Below are 25,581 nucleotides of genomic sequence, written 5' to 3'. Positions count from 1 at the left end.
TCTACTGCTTAGAATCTTCATTTCATGTTACATCAGCGTGAGTGGAGAGATTTGAGTCATCTTTGTTTATCCTCTTTCTTTCCCTGACAGATGCTCAAAACTAAATTATTATTATATAATATATATATAAACTATATATATTATTATATTTACAAATGTTCAGTTTTCATCCACATACAGGAACTGTTAAAGTCCTTCCTCTGGATAATAACACAAATTGGTAGAAGAACATTTGACCACTTCTGTTGTCGGATTCTAAACACATTACAAGATACACTGAAGCACATGATCATACATGAATGGAGTGACATTCTCCCTCTTCTAAATCAAATTGTCTCCTTCCTCTCTGTCTCTCAGGTCTCAGTGGGGACCCGGCAGACCTGGAGCGACGGAGCCAAACGTACGGCCAAAACTTCATCCCGCCGAAGAAACCCAAGACGTTCCTGGAGCTGGTGTGGGAGGCCCTGCAGGACGTCACACTCATCATCCTGGAGGCCGCCGCCATCATCTCCCTCGGCCTCTCTTTCTACCAGCCACCGGGGAAGGACACCGAATGTGAGGACGGGGGCAAAAACGGGTGGAGGGTGAGGGAGTGGTGGTGTTTTAAGGGCTGGGTCATAGTTTACACGTCCCTGTGTGTGTGTGTGTGTGTGCGCAGAGGTTCACTAGTGATGTCAATTATACGTTGGTCCATGCAGACCAGGGTTACAACTAACGACTGTTTTAATAGTCAACTAGTCATTGATTGTTTTAAACAATTAGTCGCCTAATTGGATTATAAATCACATAATTACTCAATACAATTCTTTAGATAATAGGTTTCCAATTTACCTTGAGGTTGTTTTGGGCTTTGCAAATATCCTTGAAAGTCTCAGAGACTGCAGATGGAAATAAGCTTGAAATTAGAGCTTGAATCTGGTACAAAAGCATATTTTCCTTCACGGTTAATGCTGCTCTATAAGACCCCCGGTCAATAAACTTGAAATAAATAATAATCTAAACAACATCGGCAGCAGTTGTGTCGCTCTGACGTGTTCACCTGCCGTCTCCTGCTGTTCACTGCACGTGCAGCTCCCTGCAGAGATGGCAGACGGAGAGCGAGATGTCTCACTCACTCCGTGTAGAAAAAAACAGTGTGTGATGATGCAACCGACAATTACATCTCACAAATCCACATATAGCTCCAATGTGATTCCATGTGAGCGGCACACTTTCCAGCCCAGTCTTGTTTTGTGTTAACCATTAAAACTCGCTCGAGGTTGAATGAGGAAGGAGTGCGATTTTCATACTTAACATGTTTGGAACTGTTCGGACTAATGCAGACTCTGTAGAACTCTATGATTAAATGATACTTTTTAATGAACCACTGCAGACTTTCAGCCCAGGACTTTGTGACCTCTTGTAATTGGTTTGGAGCTCCAGACTGACTACTGCAAGTCCAGAGTGCATGATACCACTCTCTGTGAGGAGCGCAGGTGGCATGGAGAGGCTTTTAGGGGCAGATCTGAACGTGGTGGGAGGAAAAGTCAAGAGCAGAGACCCAAATGAAACGTATTTCTTTTCATTAAGGCACGTTAGATGTGTCAGATCAAAGCAGTCACACAGAAGTTTGTCTTCTTGAGAATACATCTTATGTTTCAACGTGTGTTGAATATAAATACAACACTTTCTGTTACTGAATTAATACTCTTCAAGCCTTTGCTATGTCTGAGAACTGCCGTTCATACTCGCACAGCAGGAGATTGTCAGGGATTTTTTTCTGCACCTTCTGTGGACGTGTATATTCGTACGTGCAGCCCAGCTCACACACACACACACACACACAGTCTCAGCAGAGTCTCTGGACGTCAGTGCATGTCTGAGAGCAGCGTTAGAGACCCACAGAATCAATGATGCACTGAAGCTTTACTGGCAGTGCATGATGATCTGGTGCCTGACGAAAAACCTATCTGTCACCTGTCTGTAGGTCCATGAGTAATTTAAGTGTGGAAAGTGCACACGAAACACAAATACATGCATACTAGTACGACAGATGGACAGACGCTGGTGGAGCCGAGAGTGAAACACGTGACTGATTTGTTGCCACAGTGAGCGGTCGCTGAAGGAAAAAAGTGGGCTCAGTGGACTGAAAGAGCAAATAATAAGGGACCCTGACTGAAACCACATGGTGTTTTCCCTCGAACAGCAGCAGGATGCAAACCCTCCTCACATTCGTTTCATTTCGAAGAGCAAGTTTGTAGTCGTTGTGCGTCTTGATTCTCACGATTGATGATGGACTCAAATATTGAAGGCAGCCTCTATATATATATATATATATATATACTGTACATATAGATATATCTATATATATAGAGATATATATATATATACATATACTGTACATAAGCATGGAAAAATAAGAGTTGTACAGGGTGCAATCATAGAAGTGAAGGAGACAGCAGCTTTTTTGAATCTACTGTTTTAGTTTGATAAAATATTTTAAAGCCAATATCTGTGTTAGCCGCGTCTCTAACCCTAAACTTGTCCCTCCGTCTCTCCAGCGTGTGGGAACGTGTCAGGAGGTGGGGAGGACGAAGACGAGGGGGACACTGGCTGGATAGAGGGCGCCGCCATCCTGATGTCCGTCGTGTGCGTCGTCCTGGTGACGGCGTTCAATGACTGGTCCAAAGAGAAGCAGTTCCGCGGTCTGCAGAGTCGCATCGAGCAGGAGCAGAGGTTCACGGTCGTGCGGAAAGGAAACGTCATCCAGATCCCGGTGGCTGACATGGTGGTGGGCGACCTGGCCCAGGTCAAATACGGTGAGGAGACCCTTACAAATGTTTATATATGTTAATATTACAGCATGGGACAAGATATCGTCTTAGATATCGTCATATCGTGGTATCTGTCATTATTTTTCCTGCTTTTAAAGGTGAAACACAATAAATGAGTGAAATACACTGAAAAAATACACAATGACACAATTTAATTTTTAAAAAAATCACTCATTTGACCGTATTTCTAGTCATTTTCATTGTTTGCCAAAATTCAAACTTCTGACTTCTGACTTCCTGTTGAGTTGAGGCTATGGTTACAGTCGACTTTTTTGTTCGTCTTGGTCTATAACATCTTCCCACCAAGTTTCGGGAAATTCGGTGGAACTCAATTTTGCCTCTGTTTTCACCTTAGGGGCCGCTATAGAGCCCTTGAGCAACACACGGTTGTGGGAACTATGCTAATATCGCAATTTCGCCAGACCTGACCTCCATGCCAAGTTTCAAGGGTTTTTATGCACATGTTAACTTCCTCAAAAATGACCACAAACCCACGGATATAATAAGAATCTGAAGGATAACAATAGACTCCTCGCGATACTGAATAATATAAATGATAAGATTTTTTTTCTCTATGAATTTGTGAAGTGAGTGAGTGAAGGGAAAAGAAACTGGACCTGACTGGAGATGTTTCACCCTCTCATTCAAGAGGCTTCTTCAGTTCTTCACACTAAAGAAATCATTTTTCCCTCGTCTCCCATCCTTCTCTCTCTTTATGAACAAGCTGAATGCAGGTTACTGTCTGTACTCACTGTTTAAAAACACTGATCTGTGTGTGTGTGTGTGTGTGTGTGTGTTCAGGGGATCTGCTGCCAACCGACGGTATCCTGATTCAGGGCAACGATCTGAAGATAGACGAGAGCTCGCTCACGGGGGAGTCTGACCATGTACGCAAGTCTGCGGATAAGGACCCAATGCTGCTCTCAGGTTTGTTTCTCTGTGACCTGTCCTGCTCTGGACATCTCTGATCACCACGCCCACAGTTCCATATGTGCCTGTTTTTCTGTGTATTTATGTGTCTGTAAACAATGGAAGTTGTTATACGTTTGAAATAATGAATATGTCTCTGTCATATTTCTACCAATATCTCGTATCACAGATAGTATCACATCGTTTGATGCCCCCTGGATTAGAGAGATATCTATTTGCTATTTCAGATTCTTCTCCCTTTTCGTTTTGTCTTCTCCTTGTAAAGGTTGCTACAGTGGAACATTTTCTCGTCCTCTCTCTTACTTTTCTGTCGTCCATCACAACATCCATAGACCTTCTCTGTGGACGTTCTCTTTTCCTTCTGCCTGGCAGCTCCATCTCCAATATGATCACTATATTGGCTCTTCCTGAGGTTTTCTCCCATTAATTTTTTTCTTGAACAAGGGATTCTGTTGAGTTTTTCTTCACTCGATGTGAGGGTCTAAGGAGAGAGGGTGTACAGACTATGACGTTGGGCTCCTCTTCATGTGACCGAACCATCTCAACCTTGCCTCTCGCACTTTGACTCCAAACATCCTGGTCATCTTCAGCTCTGCCACCTCCACCTCCACATTAACAACGACTTGGGTCATTGAAAGTGCTTGAATTGTGTGTGCAAGAAAGAAGTACTGTACAGTTGATATTTAAGTGAATGTATCCCCTGTTTGTTGCGATGCCACCTACTGTTACATGTCCTGCATTGCTTGATGTACGTAGACGAGGCCTTACACGAAACAAAGCGCGGAGTCATGATTACTAGCAGTGTTGTGGACACTGTCCACTTTCTCTCTCTCCGTCATTGACGTGAGATTCCACACAGAACAATGAGCGAGTAACGTTAAGCAAGAGAGAGCAAATGACGACTTGATGCCTGGGAAATGAAAATTCCAAGATCTCTGTCTCACCAAAGACAAATTACAAAGACTGACTTTGACCAAGATCCCAAGGAACAACCACTTGTCCAGATGCAGAGCGTGCTGCACACCAATAAAAGTTGGACACCATGTACAAGTTGCCCTCCCATCTTAAGCTCTGTCAGCACATTAGTTCCTTGAATTTGAGGCGATTGGTCCTGGAAAGTCCTTTAAAAGTCCTTGAATTTGATGTCAACTGAGTTGTGGGAACTGATTTGCGATTCATTGTCCTCACTGTCTGTGGACATGGTCAAGGAGACCTGCTGAAGTTCAAACTGAGCATCAGAATGACGTGGTTATTGGTTTGAGTATTTCAGAAACTGCTGATCTGCTGGGATTTTCACTCTCAGCATCTGTGTGGACCTGAGGGAGCACACCTGAAAGTACCATTTTTTATTATTATTTGTTTTTAATATAGTCTAAAGTAGTTGTTTTGTGTCTGGGTGTGTAGGTACCCATGTGATGGAGGGCTCAGGCAGGATGCTGGTGACAGCTGTAGGTGTCAACTCACAGACGGGGATCATCTTCACTCTACTGGGCGCTGGAGAGATGGAGGAAGACGGCAAGGAGAAAAAGGGTAAGTGGAGGAGTTCAACCATTGTTCAGATGCTTGATACATTTGCACTTGAAACATTTTTATTTCTTGTTGTTGAAGATGCCCTGCAGCTTTTTTAATTGTTTTTTTTTCAGCTCATTTAGCAAAATGAAGAGACTTAATTCTTGAAACTTGCAAACCAGCAGAAGTAAACAGACGCAAACAAAACACCAGGAGGCAAACACTTTTCAAATCAGTTAATGCGTTCCCACACATGAGGGAGTTATAGAGTAAGTAGGCAAATGAGACATCAGTAAATCAGTATTTTTGTTGTCAAAAAATCAGTCAAATTACTATGTGACTAACATGATAATGATAATAAAGTGATTCCAAAATGATAACCAACATGCAAAACAAAGGCGATGTTATATGATTATATATGTGTATATATACATCTATACACAGTATACATACTTATATAGAAAAGACGAAAAGAGATGCAATGTGACAAAAAACATTGAAGAGATTTTAAATGACTTCAGACAAAGAAACAGAAAATAACTACAAGACACAAAATCAACCAACCCTAACCACCTCAGACACATAACTACAAAGAGACAGGACATAACAACCGAGTATTAAGTCTGAAACAAAATAACTACACAGGGACAGAAAACTACAAACTACAAAGACAAAGAAAGTAACTACAAAGAGACATGACATAACAACAAAGAGAGAAAGTAACTACAAAGAGACAGAAAACAACTACAAAGAAAGTAACTACAAAGAGACATGACATAACAACAAAGAGAGAAAGTAATTACAAAGAAACAGGACACAACTACAAAGAAAGTAACTACAAAGAGACAACATAACAACAAAGAGAGAAAGTAACTACAAAGAGACAGAAAACAACTACAAAGAAAGTAACTATGACATAACAACAAAGAGACATACAAAGAGACATGACATAACAACAAAGAGAGAAAGTAACTACAAAGAGACAGAAAACAACTACAAAGAAAGTAACTACAAAGAGACATGACATAACAACAAAGAGAGAAAGTAACTACAAAGAGACAGAAAACAACTACAAAGAAAGTAACTACAAAGAGACATGACATAACAACAAAGAGAGAAAGTAACTACAAAGAGACAGAAAACAACTACAAAGAAAGTAACTACAAAGAGACATGACATAACAACAAAGAGAGAAAGTAATTACAAAGAAACAGGACACAAGAACAGACAAAAAAGTATGAAAAATAACTACAGAGACAGAAGACAAAAAGAGAAAGAGACAAAACAATCTCAAAGAAGAAGACGGAACAACCTAAAAGAACGACATAAATCAACTACAAAGCAAAACAAAATGACTTCAATCAAAATAACGATGCTGACGCATTAGTTCAGAAAAAGAAAGAACAAAACAAAACAGAGGAATGACGTCTTACTGAGTGGGTGTTGGAATGATGGGGTGTGGGGGCTTTTCCATCACACACTCACTCCACTGCCACATACTGCAGCCTGCTGTGTGTGTGTGTGTGTGTGTACAGTTGGGTGCCTGTACTGATTTCAGATAAGAGCATCAACAGGAAACACACCAGTTTAACCTCATAGATAATTTAGCCCACATCCTCTTCATCCCTCTTTCTCTCTCTCCACCTCCTTCCCTCCATCCACCATTTTCATCGTCGCACGTCTCTGTGCGTCTTTTTTTCTTCCCTTTTCTCTCTTGTTTACCCCACTACTCCTGTGCCCTCTTTCACTTTCCCGTCTTCACCATTGGTCTCCTCTGTTTGTTTCTCCTTCCCTCCATTAATCTGAGGGAGAGAGACAGAGAGAGAGAGAGAGCGAGAGGCTGCAGATTGAATCAATTATTGAAAGAGCAGGGGGAGAGAGCGATGGAGCTGGGGGAGATTCAGAGAAGAGCGGTGGTTGGTCAGAGCGTGAAGCATTAGTCTGTGCTTGAATTTGTTTTGGACTGGGCCTCGCAGTCAGACAACAACAACAGAGGCTACACAGACTTTCACAGGCACTTAAGGTTAATATCATTACCAGCGCACACACACCGCACTCATCTGTGCCTCCACCACCACACTTCTCACTCCTGCTTGGGAATGTACTGTATACAGTAATGTAGTCATGTTAAAACTAAGAGATTGGACAGAAACCAGTTAGATGACGATGATGATGATGATGATGATGAGGGGGTAAAAATGTCCTTTTATTGCTTGTTGTCCTCGTTTTTGTGTGGATGTGTTTCACCGAGTGCAGCTTCTGTGGGCCGGATCATTCAGACAGTCATTTACTGGAGTTAATGAATTATTCATAAGACTTCTACAAATGCCATAACTTGTTAGTTCACCCTCATGCAATGTGGTTTCTTGCTGTGGGGCTATTTACTTTTCCGTCTCTGATCCGTCTCTCACGCTGGAGTTGAGGTTCTGTTCATTTTTCTTCATTCTCTGCATATACAGTCATGCATACAGACACGTTCACCAGGGAGCAGCTACAAAGAGACAGCAAGCAACTGCTAAGAGACAGCAAACAACTACAAAGACAGACAAAGTACCTACAGAGAGACAGGACATAACACAAGGAAAAAAGTATGAAGCTAAATAAAGAGACAAAGAGACAGAAACCATTACTACAAAGACTGAGAATGTAACTACAAAGAGACAGAAAGCAACTACAAAGACAGAGAATGTAACTACAGAGAGACAGAAAACAACTACAAAGAGACAGATGATGTAACTGCAAAGAGGAAGAAAGCAACAATTAAGAAAACATAACTGCAAAGAAACGAAACAACTGCAACCAGACAGAAAACAACTACAAAGTAAATCTAACTACAAAGACAGAGAATGTAACAACAAAGAGACAGAAAACAAAGAAACAGCACGTAACTACAAAGAGACTGAAAACAACTACAAAGACACAGCATGTAACTACAAAGAGACTGAAAACAACTACAAAGACACAGCATGTAACTACAAAAAGACTGAAAAAAATTAGAAAGACACGACATGTAACTACAAAGAGACAGAAAACAACTACAAAGACACAGCATGTAACTACAAAGAGACTGAAAACAACTACAAAGACACAGCATGTAACTACAAAAGACACAGAAAACAACTACAAAGACACAGCATGTAACTACAAAGAGACTGAAAACAACTACAAAGACACAGCATGTAACTACAAAAAGACTGAAAAAAACTACAAAGACATGGCATGTAACTACAAAGACACAGAAAACAACTACAAAGACACAGCATGTAACTACAAAGAGACAGAAAACAACTACAAAGACATAGCATGTAACTACAAAGAGACAGGACATAACAACAGGAAACAAGTATGAAACTTAATAACTTCAGAGAAACAATTACAAAGAGACAAAACAGCTTCAGACAAAATAGCCCCAAAGAGACATAAATCATCTACAGTGGGACTATTTGGTCTCTGACCTGTCTCTCACGCTGGAGTCGAGGTTCTGTTTGTTTTGTCATTTGTCTTTGTTCTCTACATGTCACCTTACAAACAGTTATGCATACAAAGATTTTATTTATTCTCCCCTTTTCGCTCCCTTTTTTTTTGTCCAATCCTCTCACGTGTCCACCCAAACCTTTCCTCGTCACAAATCCCCCTCGACCAGAGGCCAGTCCTCAGTTGCTCATCTCCACAGATGCCACTTACAGCACAGTCACCAATGGTATGTGAGCCTACACTTCTGTCTGTCCCGCTCCCTTCCTCAGACACTGAATAGACCCCAGTACACAGTGACAGTGACAGTGTCCTCTGATGGAGGACGCAAATGTTGACCCAGTGTATGGACACGTGTTTGCTCTTTCCTTCACTATTGTTTCTTTGTGCTTTTCTGTGTGTGTGTGTGTGTGTGTGTGTGTGTATGTCCTTCACTGTCCTAAGATTAGAAATATGAAGTGCTGATGATTTTATATGTGAATGTGTTAATGTTTCTGTTTGCTTCTGTCAAATGTCTTTTGCAGGAAAACAACCTGATGGAGCTGTGGAGAACAATCAAAACAAAGGTAAGGCTGTGTGCATATGTGTGTTTTTATGGTTGTATGTACATATATATATATATATACATATATATATATATATATATATATGTGTATATATATATATATGTATGTTTCAGTTACAATTATGGCCTCAAACGATGACAAAAACAAAGTAAACGAAAAACAAAACGATTATTACAAAACATAATATTCTGAAAATAATTAATGGTGATTGACATCCTGTTCCACTCTTCATCAAAAAACGCAAAAATAAAACTGACTAAAAGTATATACAATAATTTATAGTTTTTTTAAGGTAAATTCAAAAGGTTGATTAAAAATTTCCATAAAGAATAAATTCAATTTTTTCAAGTTCAAGTCAATGAGTAATCGTCTGAAATAATTGTGATTTAAATTTTGAATAAGCATAATTATTTTAGCAGCACAGTGCACAGTGTGTGTGTGTGTGTGTGTGTGTGTGTGTGTGTGTGTATATTCATGATATACATTTCAGGGGTTGATTTTTAAAAACAGGCTGATTTAAACCCTCAAAGTCAAGAGGGTTTAAATCAAGATAAAAATAAGTCAAGATAAAAACTGTGCAGTAAAAGCTCTAAAACATTTAAAAAGGTAAATCAATTCCTGAAACTTTGGAGGTTCTTCTACAGTCATTTGTACAAATGGTGTCTTTTTAAAAATTCTGACGGCTGTGGATCAGGAGCTGAAACAGGTCGACTTCTAACCACAAAGTCTGCATTTCCATCTGTTCAACGTTTAGCCGAGGACCTTGGGATTTGTTTCTAAGTCAATAAGTGTCATTCTTTCATCCTGCATTGGCTGCAGAGTTTGTAAACATTGGGTTTATGTGTGTGTGTGTTTTTGCAGCTAAGAAGCATGGGGGGGGTGTTGCTATGGAGATGCAACCCCTGAAGAGTGCAGAGGGAGGGGAGATGGAGGACAGAGAGAAGAAGAAGACCAACGTTCCAAAGAAGGAGAAGAGCGTGTTACAGGGCAAACTCACCAAACTGGCCGTTCAGATCGGAAAAGCAGGTAAAGTGAACATTTTAAATCACTTTTATAAAGAAAGACTTCAGGATAACAATCGTCAACCCGGACACTTCTATCTAGATTTGACTGTTTTATTATGTTACTATTTTACTGTTGTGTGTTTTTGTTGATTTGATGTTTTATACCTTTTATGTTGCTGTGCCTTCATCTCTGTAAAACACTATGGTCAACCTTGGTTGTTTTTAAATGTGCTCTAGAAATAAAGTTGACTTCCAGTGAACTCCGAGTGCCGCTCCGGAAAATAAACTGGAAGTTTTCCAAGTTGAAGGTTGGGAACATGTAGTTGGTAAAAACAAATTGTAGCATAATCTTGGCTAAAACAATCAGATTTTCATGTGAATACAGTTGAGTGCAATATGCTACGGGACGTAGCACACAATATAGTATTATAGTTTAACTATTAAATCAAAATGTAATGCTAGCTTACTGCTAAAGCTAGCTGGCATCATTTCATTAAAGAAGCTAGCTTATCACGGTGCTAGCTACGGCAAATGTGATGCAGGTTCTTCTGACGCTTATGTATCCACTCAAGATTTCAGACATCAGTTGTAAAATGTTTTGAAGACCTTTCCATTAGTTCAGTTAACTAATCTACTTATCTGCATTATTTTTGTCATTTTATTTAACAGAAAAATGCTACGTACGCCATCCAGTGTGTGGAGGTATTTCACACCAGCTAAAGTGGATGGAAAGTCTTATATATTAATATTAATTATAATTAATTAATATTACTAAATATTGTGCAAAGACATACGTGTAGTATGAGTTCCACTCCATCATCCCAAATGTCCAGTTAATGCCCATAATTTGACAGAGAGGGAGAAGCCGGGAGACAAAAAAAGAAGAGGTGTATTCAATATGATTAATATGATGATAATTAGTGCAACAGCTTTTAAAACCTGGAAAAGTCATCGCAGATATCTTTCCACGATATGACAATATGTCTTAGATTTGTGTCTCATGTACATGATACAGATATAATATAACATGCCACAGCCTGGGCAGGTTTCACATGTCGTTGAGAGAAGTTTCCACAAAGACGCATCGTTGAAGGAGTCGTGGAGTGACTCATGCTTTGTTTTCAACAAACATAACTGACATGCAGAAGGCGGTCTCCTCAGGTTCTGCAGTGATAAACGGTGTGATCACACAGGTAACTGATTGAAGTGAATAATGACGCGCTGTGTTGTTCTTCGTTGCCTGAAGAAACTTTCTATTTGAAACCCAGGAGAGTGAGTGTGAGAACAGGCTGACACTGATGAAATGTCCCTTCTCCTCTGATTCTCCTCCTCTCCTCAGGTTTGGTGATGTCAGCCATCACCGTCATCATCCTGGTGCTCTTCTTTGTCATCAACACGTTTGTCGTCGAAGGTCTGTGTGTGTCTGCTACTCCAACAAAACGCACAATCACAAGTCAGGTTTTTACTGACTTTTAAACGCTGACGTATTCTGTGTGTTGCAGGTCAGACTTGGTTGGCGGAGTGTACTCCAGTCTACATCCAGTACTTTGTCAAGTTCTTCATCATCGGAGTCACTGTGTTGGTGGTGGCTGTGCCAGAGGGTTTACCGCTCGCTGTCACCATTTCTCTGGCTTACTCTGTCAAGGTAGGTCCAACAACCAACAACACTGTCTTTTAAATAAATGCGTATTCAACGGGAGAAAAGGGAGTTATTGTTTCTTTGTCAAGCGATTTTCTCTCTGATTATCTCATAAGTGATTGATCTGTCGATTGATCTGTGGATTCGTTTCTCACCGGGTTCCCACCGGTCCTTGAAATCCTCCAAAGATTTTGAATTCAGGAACTCTGAAAGTTTTTGAAAATTGCCCTGAATAGACATGGGTCATTGAAAGTGCTTTATTTTGTGCAAAAAGAAGCCAAGCTGTGCTCACAGCTCCCTCTGCCGGACCAAGTGGTTACCTTGGATGGTCTGATGCACTTCTGGGCTATAGCTTTGAAGTGGAATAGGTTTTTACCTCCCAAAGTTCAAACTGAAATCCAAATTTGGGATTAAAAAGGTTAGAGAGAGAGGTGCCACAGGTCCTTGTAATCCTTGAAAGCTTGTGAATTTGAAAAAAAAAAAATCAAGGCCCTTGAAAGTTTTTAAAAAGCGCCTTAAATAGGCATGGATCATTAAAGTGCTTGAATTTTTTGCAAGAAAAAAGTTGAGCTTGAAATTTAGGTAAATGTCCCCTTGTTTGTTAAAAAGTCCTGAAAAACAGAATCCCAGTCAGACTCAGGTCTGAGTCGTGGACTCTTGTACTAAACACTACATTATGGTGTGCAGCTAATTTTAGTGGGTATATCCACAGCTTTCAAAACAACATATTATTGACATTAGCATGAGTGTGACGTTTCTTTACCCAAACAACACACAACAAACAACATTTTATCTGGGATGAAAACAGTAAATCTGCCTCTGAGATGTCATTTACTACGTGAACAGCTGCTCATTTTCCGTGTCTCTCTCTCACTCTGTGTTTCTTTCATCAATTCTGTCCTCCTCATCCGTCATCATTCACTTCCCTCTGCTCTCGATCACCGTGTTGTACGTAGAAAATGATGAAGGACAACAACCTTGTGCGCCACTTGGATGCGTGCGAGACCATGGGCAACGCCACGGCCATCTGCTCCGATAAGACCGGCACCCTCACCACCAACCGCATGACTGTGGTCCAGACTTACCTAGGTATTAGATTTTTATTTTAATGTATTTAATAACCATCCTCACTGCCATGGAAGGGTCATAAAGTGAATGTGAGGGTGTGAAGTGCTATTTTTACTTTGTTACGTTCCCAATATAGGAGCTGAGGCGCCCTACTGTGCTTTAACGTGCATATAAAGCAATTATATGTGTTAGAACTGTGGTTCTACTATTACTGCACCGCTACAAAACACCCGATTCAAACGCATGCATCGTTATCAGGCTTCTGCAGAGCTTCATGATGAGCTGACCGCTTGAATCAGGTGTGTTGGAGCAGGACAACATCTAAAAACATGCAGGGCAGTGCTGGAACATAATTCACTTTTATAGCACTTTATCTGTCTCTTTTTAACGTGAAGTCGGCATATGTAAGGATAAATAACCATATGTAAGGATAAATAACCACATAATAACCACATATGTAAGGATAAATAACCACATAATAACCACATATGTAAGGATAAATAACCACAGATTTTCAGAGAACAGCAGCATTCTTAAAGCATGTAGGTTGAATAAACACCGACTGTTATTCATATGCATTGAAATGAGTTTGTTGTTGCCCAGGTGATGTGCACCACCGTGTCATCCCTGACCCTGGACAGATCAACCCCCGGACTGTGGACTTATTAGTCAACGCTATTGCTATCAACAGCGCCTACACTTCCAAGATCTTAGTGAGTCACACATCAACAGACAGTAGAGACAGCATTATTTTTTGCAGGAATTAATTCCCTGCTTTTATTTGTGTTGACTCGTCATCTGTTTTTTCTTGTTTTTTTTGTGACTCTCTCACCGCCCCGCCCCCTCTAACCTGCCCTCTCTCTCCCGTCCTGATCAGCCACCTGATGTGGAGGGAGGTTTGGCCAAGCAGGTGGGCAACAAGACAGAGTGTGGTCTGTTGGGGTTTGTTTTAGACCTTCAGCAGGACTACGCCCGGGTCAGAGAGCAGATCCCTGAGGAGAGACTGTACAAGGTAAGAAACCATTTACAACATCCAACACGACAAGCTTATTATTAACTCCGTCAAGGAGCAACTTCCCCTGAAGTATGTTCCCGTTAAATCTTTGGTAAGAATCGACCCACTGATAGACGTCAAAAATAAATGATCAGAAATCCTTTTCTCTTATAATGGGCTAAAAATATCATATCTCTGTCAAAACACATCAGATTTGTATAGAAGTATAATTACAGGTTTTGCAGCAATTTAACAAGTTCAGATGTGTTTACCTGAGCGACATCTTAACAAATCAGGATGGGTTTTGTCAGACTGATGTAAGATGGTAATAGTAATAAGCAGGTACAGTTCAGTACAGATGGATCCAGTGGATCAAAATGTAAAAAACTCCAGGTGACAGTGTTTTTTTTAGCATGTGACCGGAGCCTTGGGCTGTTCATTGATCGTAGAACGTGCTGCGATTAATCACGTGACAGAGTGAATGTAGAATTAACACAAAGGAAACCTTTTACAGGGTCTTTCAAGTTTAAACACAGATTGTCTGCTGTGAACTACAGATATACAGTAACAGAAAAACAAAACCTAAACCAAACTAAAGAACCACCTCTGTAGAAGAAAATAGAAACCTCGACCAGCTCTCCCTGGAGGACAGTGAGGCTTTCCCAGGCCAGCCAACAGATATAATCTGTCCCGCTTGTCCCAGGTCTGCCTCAGGGCCTTCCTCCGGTTGGACATACCAGAGAACGTCTCCCTGGGGAGATGTTTGGGAGGCTTCCTGACTAGATACCCAAACCCACTCAACTGGCTCTTCTAGATGCAGAGGAACAGCGGCTCAACCCTGAGCCTCTCCCAGGTCTCTGAGCTTCTCACCTTATCTCCAAGGTGGAAACTCATCGTGGCTTCTTGTATCTGCGATCTCGTTCTTTTGGTCACTAGACACGGGTCGTGACCACAGGTGAGGGACGGAACATAGATTGACCAGTAAATTGAACGACATTACCACAGTGAACCAGTATAGTGTTGGTATCACCTGCTCCACTCTCTCCTCACTCCTGAACAAGATCCTGAGATACTTGGTCTCCTCAATTTGGGCGAGTGACTCCTCGTCAACCTGAAGTAGATGATCCATCTTTTTCTGGCTGAGAACATAGGTTCTTCAGACTTTACGGTTTTGATCCTCATCTCGGGTGAAAACTGTCCCCAAGCGAGCTGCACTTTACCGTTTGATGACGCCAGTAGGTTTATGTCATCTCCTAAAAGCAGGGATAGAATCTTCTGACCCCCAAACCTTGTCACCCTCCACCTCCTCCCTGCTGCACCTAGAAATCCTGTCCACAGAAGTTATGAACAGAGCCGATGATAAAGGGCAAACCTGGCAGAATCCAACTCTGACAAGAACTGAGTCTGACTTACTGTCGCTAATGTGAACCGAGCTCCAAGTTTTTTAGTTTCTATAATAAAATATTATTGTTCAGCTCTTTGGTTTTACTCACAGTTAGTGGAAAAGGGATGTTGTGAAGAACAATCGATTGTTCTCACTGAGTCCAGTGAAAAGGAAGGTCTACAAGACGCGATAGTGAGAGACAGTCGGGACAGAGCTGAAGATCCTGAGATTTTTGTTGGGAGTGACCAGGCTGGACAGGATTAGAAATGAGCATATTCCAGGGACAGCTCAGGTTACAAGGGTTTGGAGATAAAGTGCAACAAGATTGAGCTGGTTTGGTCACGTGCAGAGAAAAATAAGGTTCATGGAGAACATGAGGACAGTTGGTGCAACAGAAGAAGACACCAGCGACTGCAGAGATGATCCACTGTGACGACCCCTAAAGGGTGAAGCTGAAAGAAGAACAAGTCCATCATGTGTGCATCATGACACTATAGTTCCTCTGGAGAGGAGAGTCTTAGCATTTGTCTCCTGATGTTATTTCAGTGATTTCTCACAGTCCATCGTCCACTACAGTGATAATATAATAATGAGCTTTTTATTTACATGATTAACATAGACTGGATCCATCAATCAACTTTTCACAGTTTTCTAAATTTTCCACATCAACCTTTAGCCAGTGTGGGTGTGGAGGGTGTGCTTATATTATATTCTATTATATTATATCATATCATATCATATCATATCATATCCTATTCTATTCTATTCTATTCTATTATATCATATCATATCATATCATATCATATCATATCATATCATATCATGTCATGTCATGTCATGTCATGTCATGTCATGTTATGTTATGTTACATTACATTACATTACATTACATTACATTACATTACATTACATTACATTACATTACATTACATTATATTATAGCAAAACCAGTTAACCAGTTAACCAAAGTGCTGCACAGATAATACAAAAATGAAAAATAACAACAATAAAATCAGAAATAAACTGTACGCTACAATAAAGAGTGAAAAGAGCATTAACAATAAAAGAAGTCATTTTAAAATACGCTATGCATGCAGAGCTTAGGTTTGTTGCTGTCCACTTGTGGTGGGAGGTTGGAACGGGGCCTATGGTCCTGTTAATGTCAACATTATTTATTATTATAACGATACAGGTACAACATGCATCTGTTTTCAGAATCTCTCTTTTTTTCCATCTCTCTCAGGTGTACACATTCAACTCTGTGCGTAAATCCATGAGCACGGTGATCAAGCTGCCCGACGGTTCCTTCCGCCTCTACAGCAAAGGAGCTTCTGAAATTGTACTGAAGAAGTGAGTGATGGAGGAGGAGGAGCCGGACACACGGAGGATGCTCTGATGTCACCGTGGTCGTACTGGTCACTGAAGTTTCTGTCTGTCCACTCTCTCTCCCTCTGTAGATGTTCCTCCGTCCTTGATGCCAACGGTGAGCCGCGCAGTTTCAGACCACGTGACAGGGACGAGATGGTCAAACAGGTGAGACTTCATCCTTTAAAGCTCTTTACTAGTGACCTACATTACATGACGTCCCCCTCCTCTCTTTCTCCCCCTTTTCCTTATTTCCTGACAGTACCGTGTTTATACTGCCTAATAAAAACAAGTACACCTCCTCCCTTCACTGGATAAAAAACACACTTGCTCTTCCAAGTTCTGTGCTGACTACGTTGTGTCTACAACCCAGCAGGTGCCAAGCAGCAGACAGTAAAAACATGGCTGTCAGCAGAGACACGAGAAAAAACAGATTCTAGCCTCTTAAGATTATGATCTAGAGTAGAAGTGTTTATCTTTGCTGTTCCGCAGCCTTTTTTCACACAGGAAACTGGACTTGGTGTCCCTCTGTAAACCACTCACTCCCTGCACCAAAGTCCACAGAAAAAATCTGCAATTTTACTTCATGGCACGCAGGAGTCGTTGATCCACTGCTGCAGAAAAAGCTGTGTAACATTGAGCTAAAGTGCCACACATATTCTTAAGAAATGATGAGGTGATCCTTTTGTTAAGTAGCTCAAATGTGGCGGGGCTTTTTGTTCTTTATGAACCAGGGTTAGTGTCTCAGTGCTTGGCTTGGCTGACAATGCGTCACTACCTTACCCCTTTAAATTCCTTTGAAGTCAACAAATGCTGGTTATATTAATGTGGAAAAAAGCTCTTTGCTGAGAGTTGTGGTTTGGACAGGTGAAGATAATGAGGTGAAACTCAATGTAAAACTTAGGCTGAGTTTTCATTAACTTTATGCACTTTTATTAGGTTATTATTAGGTAGGCGGAGGTTTTTCCCACTGCCAGAGCCACAATACTGTTTATTCCAAATGTGTTTTACATAAAGGGATATTTAGCTGTATTCCTTCCACATGTGCTGATTAATAATGCCTGTTTTTCTTCTCTGACTGTCTTGGCTCGCGATGAGCACAGCTTTTGCCGTGAGAGAAATAAGTCTCTCTGCTCCACACACAACTTTATTCCGCCTCACCCGTTCACTTTGCGCTGTGGCAGTTTCATGTCATCTCCTCTTTGCATCACGTTGTCGTCCCTCTGCTGTCTGCGCTGGGCCGCGGGTCTTTTTACCCCCTGCAGCTTTGACACGGACCATTCAAAAGTACTTAAAAGGTCAGCACACATTTCAATTGCAATTGCAGCGCTGTGTTGCGGCGAATCACAACATACATTATCTCAAGGCGCTAAGGTGGTGACCCCTGAACATTATAGAGTGAAACGACAGTTCACACCACGAGGAAACACTCAGTGATGCCTCGACAGCCTCCAGATTCGACCCGTTGCCATGTTGCTCTTTTTGCAAACGGAAGTTCAGAGGCTTCATCTGCAACCAGGCTCTTATTGGATGATGCCAGCTGTCAATCAAACTGGTGCCCACACACGTGTGCAGTGGTTTAATGGGAACAGAATTATCTTAATTGTTATTATAAAAAGCAGCAGCTGCTGCTGCTTCAATAACAGTTTGTTAGATTTGTGTCCATTGTTTTAAATAATATACTGTTAAAAAAAGTGATTTGAATCTGAAAACATTTGCTGTGCAACTGAAATAAAAAGAAATATAAAAAAAAAATCAAAAATAAAACATGAAAATAATTATTTATTTATTCAAAATTTTGTGTCTATGTATGTATATATGTCTTAAATCATTGCGATGGAACCTCAAATCATTGACTGATACGGATCTAATCAAACATTTGACAAACTTGAAACTATATAGTGAAAATCCAGGTTCATGCAATTGATAATAGTGTAAAAAAGTGTCGCAGTTTGTGGTTACGATGGTGAAACAGGGGAGACATGTTTCCTGTTTTCTGATCAGAGCTGCAATATTGATTGATTATTAGGTGATTGAGCCGATGGCATGCGAGGGCTTGAGGACCATCTGCATCGCGTACCGTGACCTGCCAGGCAATCCGGAGCCAGACTGGGAAAGTGAGGCCGACATAGTGACCGATTTGACCTGCATCACCGTGGTTGGGATAGAGGACCCAGTGCGGCCTGAGGTACTGTGTACTGTGTACTGTGTACTGTGGAGTGTACACGTGTGTGTAAATGTGTGTGTAATCCATGACATGACCAGCATTGTATGTCCCTGTCAGGTGCCTGAGGCCATCCGTAAGTGTCAGCGTGCAGGCATCACGGTGCGAATGGTGACCGGCGATAACATTAACACAGCCAGGGCCATTGCTGCTAAATGTGGCATCATCCAACCCGGGGATGATTTTATTTGTCTAGAGGGCAAAGACTTCAACCGACGAATCAGGAACGAGAAGGGAGAGGTGAGTTGTGTCGAGAAAATCCTGGGTGGAGCCTGTGTGTAAATGTTAATAAATTGAACATTTATTAGTTACAGCTGAATATCCCTCAACCTTCCCTTCCAAGTGTGTTATAAACGATTAGCATCTTCAGTTAGCATCAAAAGTCAAAAGATTTAGTTTAGTTTAGTTCAAAAAACGATTTAGTTTAGTTTGTCCATTCTGGGTTGTGGGTGCTGACTCCACAGTGAGGGCTAATGAAAAACTATAATACAATCACCAGATATTTTATCTTCAGTTTCTGCTAAAGGAAAATAATTTCACCTAGATTTTACACACTGGACCTGCAGCCGGAATAGAGTAGCTAGAGCTCTGTGAAACAACATGCCACAATAATCAATGAATATTAAACCAAAACTATCATTCAGTCACTTATTAATTAAACCAACTACAGTGATTAAAGTAGGTCGACAGATTTTCCAAAAATACAAAAATAAGACGCTTGTGTTCACACACAAACTTTCCCTGTGTCTGTTTTATTTATTTGTATAAACATTAAACCTATTACGTTAAAAGTGAAAGTGTGCCTGCTTTAGAGCAGCATTATAAAATATTATATTTATACACGTTGAATATCCACCAACAAAGTGACTAAGAGAGATTGTTAGCACTATACTTGGCCAAAGCCTCTTTTTTAGCTCATATTTGTTTCTGTTTAAAAGAATATCTGCTGCAGAGCCTTGTTTTTTCTCTTCCTCTGGTCGACACATTATTTTTAGAAGGGTACTGAGGATTTTTAGGTTCTGTATCTTTTAGTATTTCCAATGCTTAGCAGTTAGCTGCTCTCTGCTAGCTCTAGCATCTCACGTGTTCCTGCTAACAGCAGCAAACGAAAAGCTAGTTAGTCAAAAGTTAACCAAAGATGATTTTACTGACAGCAGCTTTTAGTTAGTACTCATTTATGAAGGTATTACTTTTTATTTTTATCATCTAGATTTGTCAGGAATATGAGTGGGACGAATAGCTGCTAACTAGTGCTAACTGTCCTGCACTATTCTGTTCAATGATCTTCATGTGAGAGTATATTTAAAATAATCTGTGTCATTGCAAATGTGTCTCTGACTGGGTCAACAGTGACATCTAGTGAGTTAATAAGACGTGAATTGTGTTTCTGATCACATGATCACACACGTTTCCTCTCTGTCTCCTGTCTGACAGATCGAACAGGAACGCATCGACAAAATCTGGCCCAAACTCCGCGTTTTGGCTCGATCCTCGCCGACAGACAAACACACGCTGGTTAAAGGTCAGTCTCAGAATTAAATGCAACCACAACACGCACACACACACACACACACACACACACACACGCAAACACACAAACAGGTTTATGCAGCTACTCTTCCTGGACCTCTGCATTGCTTTCCATTCATTTGGACTGAACCTAAACTTCCTCAAAAATGAGGTTCTGCCACATTAGGACCATGTTTTTGGCTCTTTGAGGTCAGTGTTTATTCCTGAAAAGGTCCTAAAGTGGTAACAAATACAGGTACACACACACACACACACACTTATTTAGCATATTTTTCCCTCTGTGTTTGCATCCAGGCATCATTGACAGCACCGTCATAGAACAGAGGCAGGTTGTCGCGGTAACGGGGGACGGAACTAATGACGGACCCGCTTTGAAGAAGGCTGATGTGGGCTTCGCCATGGTAACCCCACAATTCTTTTTCCTCACCGTGAATGCTTATGTGGTGTTAAAGCCTTCAAGTGCAGTACTTGATGCTGTAAATAAACATGTATACTGTACGGTCTGTACAGTATACATGTTTATTTATCATTTTATGTCAACACGTGCAGAAATACACGTTGAAACTAGTATGAGTAGATGAACTCTTATAATTAGACATATTGAGGCAAACATGTGCGTTGTTGAGTCAAAGTTATGATTCATTTTATATTGTGTTTTTAGTAGTGATGTAAAGTAGCAATAATTAGACAGAAGTCACAAAATGAGACTTTTTGTTCATAAAAACGAACATGAACTGTGACATATTTTCAAATTTCACAAATTCAATCCAATTGTAAACATTGTGAGTCCTTTTTGCTCACGTGTTTATAGAGTTGTTGAAAATGAAACATTGAAAAAAAGGATATAAAACACTCTATATTGCTCATTCTTATAGCCTCTGTATATACTGTACATTTAAACATAGTAGCAGCCGAAATGCTGTGTGTTCTGACTGACTGTTACTAAAGGTATTGTAAACATATTTGTTGCTCTGAGTCTGAGTGTGAGGGCTGAGTGAGCACTTGGAGGCAGGACAGTAACGCTCCAGAATGATCTGGATGCTTGAGCGGTTGCATGAGTCCTGTCACACGGGTCTCTGTCTCTCCCTCTTCACTCTCTTTGTCTCTCTGTCTCTGCCTCTCCCTCTTCACTCTCTTTGTCTCTCTGTCTCTGTCTTGTCCTCTCCGCCAGGGTATCGCGGGGACAGACGTCGCGAAGGAGGCGTCTGACATCATCCTGACGGATGACAACTTCACCAGCATTGTCAAGGCGGTGATGTGGGGGCGAAACGTCTACGACAGCATTTCCAAGTTCCTGCAGTTCCAGCTCACGGTCAACGTGGTGGCTGTCATCGTGGCCTTCACCGGGGCCTGCATCACTCAGGTAGACACACTCACACACACACACACACACACGGTATGTGTCCAGAGCAAGAGTATTAGGGACCTACAGAAGAATAAAGTCGTAACATTATGAGGAAAAAAGTCACTTTTTAGTGGTGTATGCCTCCATCCACATGATGTGACAGCTATTTCCTTCCATGCCGCAGTGAACTGCAGTGCCTGCCATATGCCTTCAGTGTATCATGTCGGAGACGCCGCCGCGCTCACGGGAGTTTCGCTCCTTCTGGATCCAAAATCTTAATTATCCACATAATTGTTTCTTCAGAAAGTATAAAAACCTCTCTGCAGCGTTTTCAGCCTTGTAGTCCACGTTTATCGGTCATTCTCCCCTCCTCACAAGAGAAGCTTTACTGTCTTAGTCTGTGTGGTTCTTTCTTCACAAGAGATCTTTTCATGTGTCAAAACATGTAATATTTGCTTATATGTGAAACTCACACTAAAGTGTAACCTTACTCAGTGCCTCATCTTTTGCAGGTTACAGCTGATCATGTTAGATTTTATATAACTCCTTTATTCTCCTAATCTTTCTAATATTATGACTTTTGTCTTGGAATATTACTTTATTCTGCTTATTTTGCAACTTTTGTCTTGCAGTATTATAACTTTGTTTGCGTTGTTTCACGACTTTTTTGTAAAATTTCAACAATATTCTCGTAATATTACGACTCTTTTGAATGTTACAACTTTATTTTCGCAATCTAATGACTCTGTTCTTGTACTGTTACAACTTAATTTCTCATAATAGTATAACTTTTTCTGTAAAATTTCAACATTATTCTCGTAACAGTACGACTCATTTGAATGTCACAACTTCATACTCGTACTTCATTTTTTTGCTAATATTACAACTTTTATTGTCTTCAGCGTGTCCCTCATACTCACACTGTTATTATTAATAATAATAATAATAATAATGATAATAATAATGATGTCTCTGTGTGCAGGACTCTCCTCTGAAGGCCGTGCAGATGCTGTGGGTGAATCTGATCATGGACACGTTCGCGTCTTTGGCTCTGGCCACCGAGCCCCCCACTGAGGCCCTGTTGCTACGGAAACCTTACGGCCGAAACAACCCACTCATCTCACTGACCATGATGAAGAACATCCTGGGCCATGGAGTGTACCAGCTGGTCATCATCTTTACCCTGTTGTTTATAGGTATTGCACACACACACACACAGACTTGTTTTTATATCGTAGTGAGGACACTGTCAGACATAATGCATTCCCTATCCCAGGGTTCTGCAACCTTTGGAGGGCAAATCCTATGCGATCCACAAAATTAAGATAACAACGCGTATAAAGTAGGCGTGGAGCGGTTCACAAAAGCCACGGTTCACTTAATTATGCGGTTTTCGGTCCGGCTCGGTTGTTTTTTTTGTATTTTTCTTACACTCATACCAGATCTATTGCCTAAAAATTCGATTTCTTTTTTTTTTACCAGATATTCTTAAGGACATGTCATGCAATCTTGCAAAAACTGCTCTTCTAGGAGCCACTGTAGAGCAGCTGAAGCGCTACATGTGGCTCTAGAACACTCGCTCTCTCACTCGCTCCCTCACTCGCTCCCTCACTCACTCACACTTGTATTGATTTTGTTGAGAATTTGCTGATTATGTGGATTTTATAATTGTACCACTGATTGTCATTGAGATTTTGTCTTTATTCAATACAGGTTACACAAAAAACCAAAACATTAATGTGTTCAATAACCTTGAATTAAAATGTTTGAATTTTGAATCAATTTCAATTTAAAAGTAGTTCTTATCTTATCGAAATGAATCAGTTACACAGTTTACTTTTATTTATTTAGTAAATAATGTTATCTGATGTTATCAATACAGTGTCATACAATCTTTGAGGATCAAGGTATATAAATAAAAAACCAACAAAACCAAAGCATAAAGAACAGTTGTGTTATTATGTTTAAGCGTCCTTATTTAATCGTGTCTTTCTTCATATGTCAACCATTTCCCCATTAGCTTTTTACAAAGATGTCTGCTTTCATTGTCAACTTATTATTATTATTATTCTTATTATTGACATGCTCCATCACAATAACATCATCTATAATGTAAATCAGTACAGTATGTGGCATTTATTATTATGAAGTGGTTATATATCAGAATAAGAGGTAAATCATACAGTAAATCCACAATCGGCTCATTTAAAAAAAACAAAAAAACGATATAACGATATCAAACACAGTCAAGAACAGCAGACGATTCTCTTCACGTCTCACTCCTCTTCCTCTTCCTCTTCCTCTCGTCTTCTTTTCCCCGCGCAGGCGAGCGCATGTTCAACATCGACTGCGGCCGCAACGCTCCGCTGCACTCGCCTCCCTCCGAGCACTACACCATCATCTTCAACACGTTCGTCCTCATGCAGCTGTTCAACGAGATCAACGCGCGCAAGATCCACGGGGAGAGGAACGTGTTTGACGGCATCTTCGGCAACCCCATCTTCTGTTCCATTGTGCTGGGGACGTTCGCTGTGCAGGTACAAAGGAAAATAAAACCCCAATCATCCTCTCCATGCTGTCTGATGTCTGTGTTAGGACCAGATTTCAAGTTTGTCTAAATGGTAGCGATGTCCCGATACAACGTTTTCACTTCTGATATGAAACTGATATTGCAGCCTTGAGTATTGGCCGATACCAATATCGATCTGATCCGATATCAGCACGAATCATACATACTTTAATGACTTATTTTGTAGTGTGGAATGTTAGAATAGGCTTGATCAAGTGATATGACTTAAACAGAGAACAGTAGGTATGAGGAAAACTGACCCATTTATTATTAACGAATAATAATAAAATAAAATAATATTTTTTTCCATGTTAATTTCATACAGTCTATGGTTAATTTCATCAGGAGGAAAGTACCAAGTGCTAATGGGGGTGTTTTCAGAGCACCCGTATTTCACAGGTAACAGCGTGTCTTCAGAGAATACCCCCCTTGTTTTCACTACTTTGGATTAGCCCAACCCACACAGGGTGAGTGGCTCCTCCCACAGGTAAACCTGGAGCCTGGGGGGTGGCCCCGCAGACGTACTTAGCTCCGTGTGTGAAGTTTCAGGACACATTTAAAACACACAAAGCTCTCGGCATGGCTTGTTTTTGAGGTATAATTAACAAACAGAGGCTGTTGAAAGTCGACAGGTGGCGCTGGTTTATGAAATAATATTGTTTTAGCAGCTCGCCTCAGGATGAGCTAGCGTGGTGCTAATGGCTAACTCGTGCTGGAGCGCAATGGACTGCTTGTATCGGAGACTTTAGAGGCAGTCGATCTAATCTGATACTCCCTACAAACAGGTGTGTAAAAAGATCTCAGGGTAGAGTTGGAGGTAAATATCTGTGAGAGAAAACACGTCACATTCACAAGAAACAAAATCAAAGAGGAGAATTTCAAATTTGTGCACAAATTCTAATCTTTGTACTAATGTTTTGGCGTCGTGGCCAAGTTAAAGAACCTATTCCTTAATGAAGTCATTATTACAAGTAGAATTAGACTCAAACACCTGTCTTTATTTATTAACCCTTAGTGCTCTTATATGGACATCCTGGGTGTGTGTGTGTGTGTGTTTATAGGTCACATTCAAGCTCATGTGATATAAAGTAGCAATAATTGTGCAGGAAAACTCAAGTCAAACTCATTTATAGAGCACATTTAAAAAGGTGCTGCACAGAATGACGTCAAC

General features: G+C 40.7%; 1 protein-coding gene across 9 annotated transcripts in view; it reads left to right on the top strand.

Annotated features, from left to right (window-relative positions):
- The window catches only part of atp2b3b (ATPase plasma membrane Ca2+ transporting 3b), a 61,948-nt gene that overhangs the window by 22,529 nt on the left and 13,838 nt on the right, over positions 1 to 25,581 (top strand). For 7 of the 9 annotated variants that reach the window (XM_044037736.1, XM_044037735.1, XM_044037734.1 and 4 more), the window contains 21 exons: positions 358 to 555; positions 2,541 to 2,798; positions 3,615 to 3,740; positions 5,148 to 5,273; positions 8,896 to 8,952; positions 9,248 to 9,289; positions 10,151 to 10,315; positions 11,633 to 11,704; positions 11,796 to 11,938; positions 12,889 to 13,021; positions 13,604 to 13,713; positions 13,878 to 14,012; positions 16,621 to 16,727; positions 16,835 to 16,910; positions 18,772 to 18,930; positions 19,027 to 19,206; positions 20,401 to 20,488; positions 20,791 to 20,897; positions 21,668 to 21,859; positions 22,824 to 23,037; positions 24,167 to 24,378. In XM_044037736.1, coding sequence (XP_043893671.1) covers positions 358 to 555; positions 2,541 to 2,798; positions 3,615 to 3,740; positions 5,148 to 5,273; positions 8,896 to 8,952; positions 9,248 to 9,289; positions 10,151 to 10,315; positions 11,633 to 11,704; positions 11,796 to 11,938; positions 12,889 to 13,021; positions 13,604 to 13,713; positions 13,878 to 14,012; positions 16,621 to 16,727; positions 16,835 to 16,910; positions 18,772 to 18,930; positions 19,027 to 19,206; positions 20,401 to 20,488; positions 20,791 to 20,897; positions 21,668 to 21,859; positions 22,824 to 23,037; positions 24,167 to 24,378 — 2,900 coding nt within the window. The remainder of the gene's footprint in view (positions 1 to 357; positions 556 to 2,540; positions 2,799 to 3,614; positions 3,741 to 5,147; positions 5,274 to 8,895; positions 8,953 to 9,247; positions 9,290 to 10,150; positions 10,316 to 11,632; positions 11,705 to 11,795; positions 11,939 to 12,888; positions 13,022 to 13,603; positions 13,714 to 13,877; positions 14,013 to 16,620; positions 16,728 to 16,834; positions 16,911 to 18,771; positions 18,931 to 19,026; positions 19,207 to 20,400; positions 20,489 to 20,790; positions 20,898 to 21,667; positions 21,860 to 22,823; positions 23,038 to 24,166; positions 24,379 to 25,581) is intronic. The other 2 variants (XM_044037739.1, XM_044037741.1) reach the window with 1 other exon arrangement.

The sequence above is a fragment of the Solea senegalensis genome, linkage group LG11 (genome assembly GCF_019176455.1).
Source record: "Solea senegalensis isolate Sse05_10M linkage group LG11, IFAPA_SoseM_1, whole genome shotgun sequence".
Lineage (NCBI taxonomy): Eukaryota > Metazoa > Chordata > Actinopteri > Pleuronectiformes > Soleidae > Solea > Solea senegalensis.
Note: the sequence above shows the minus strand (reverse complement) of the source record. Positions and strands in the feature narration are given on the sequence as shown.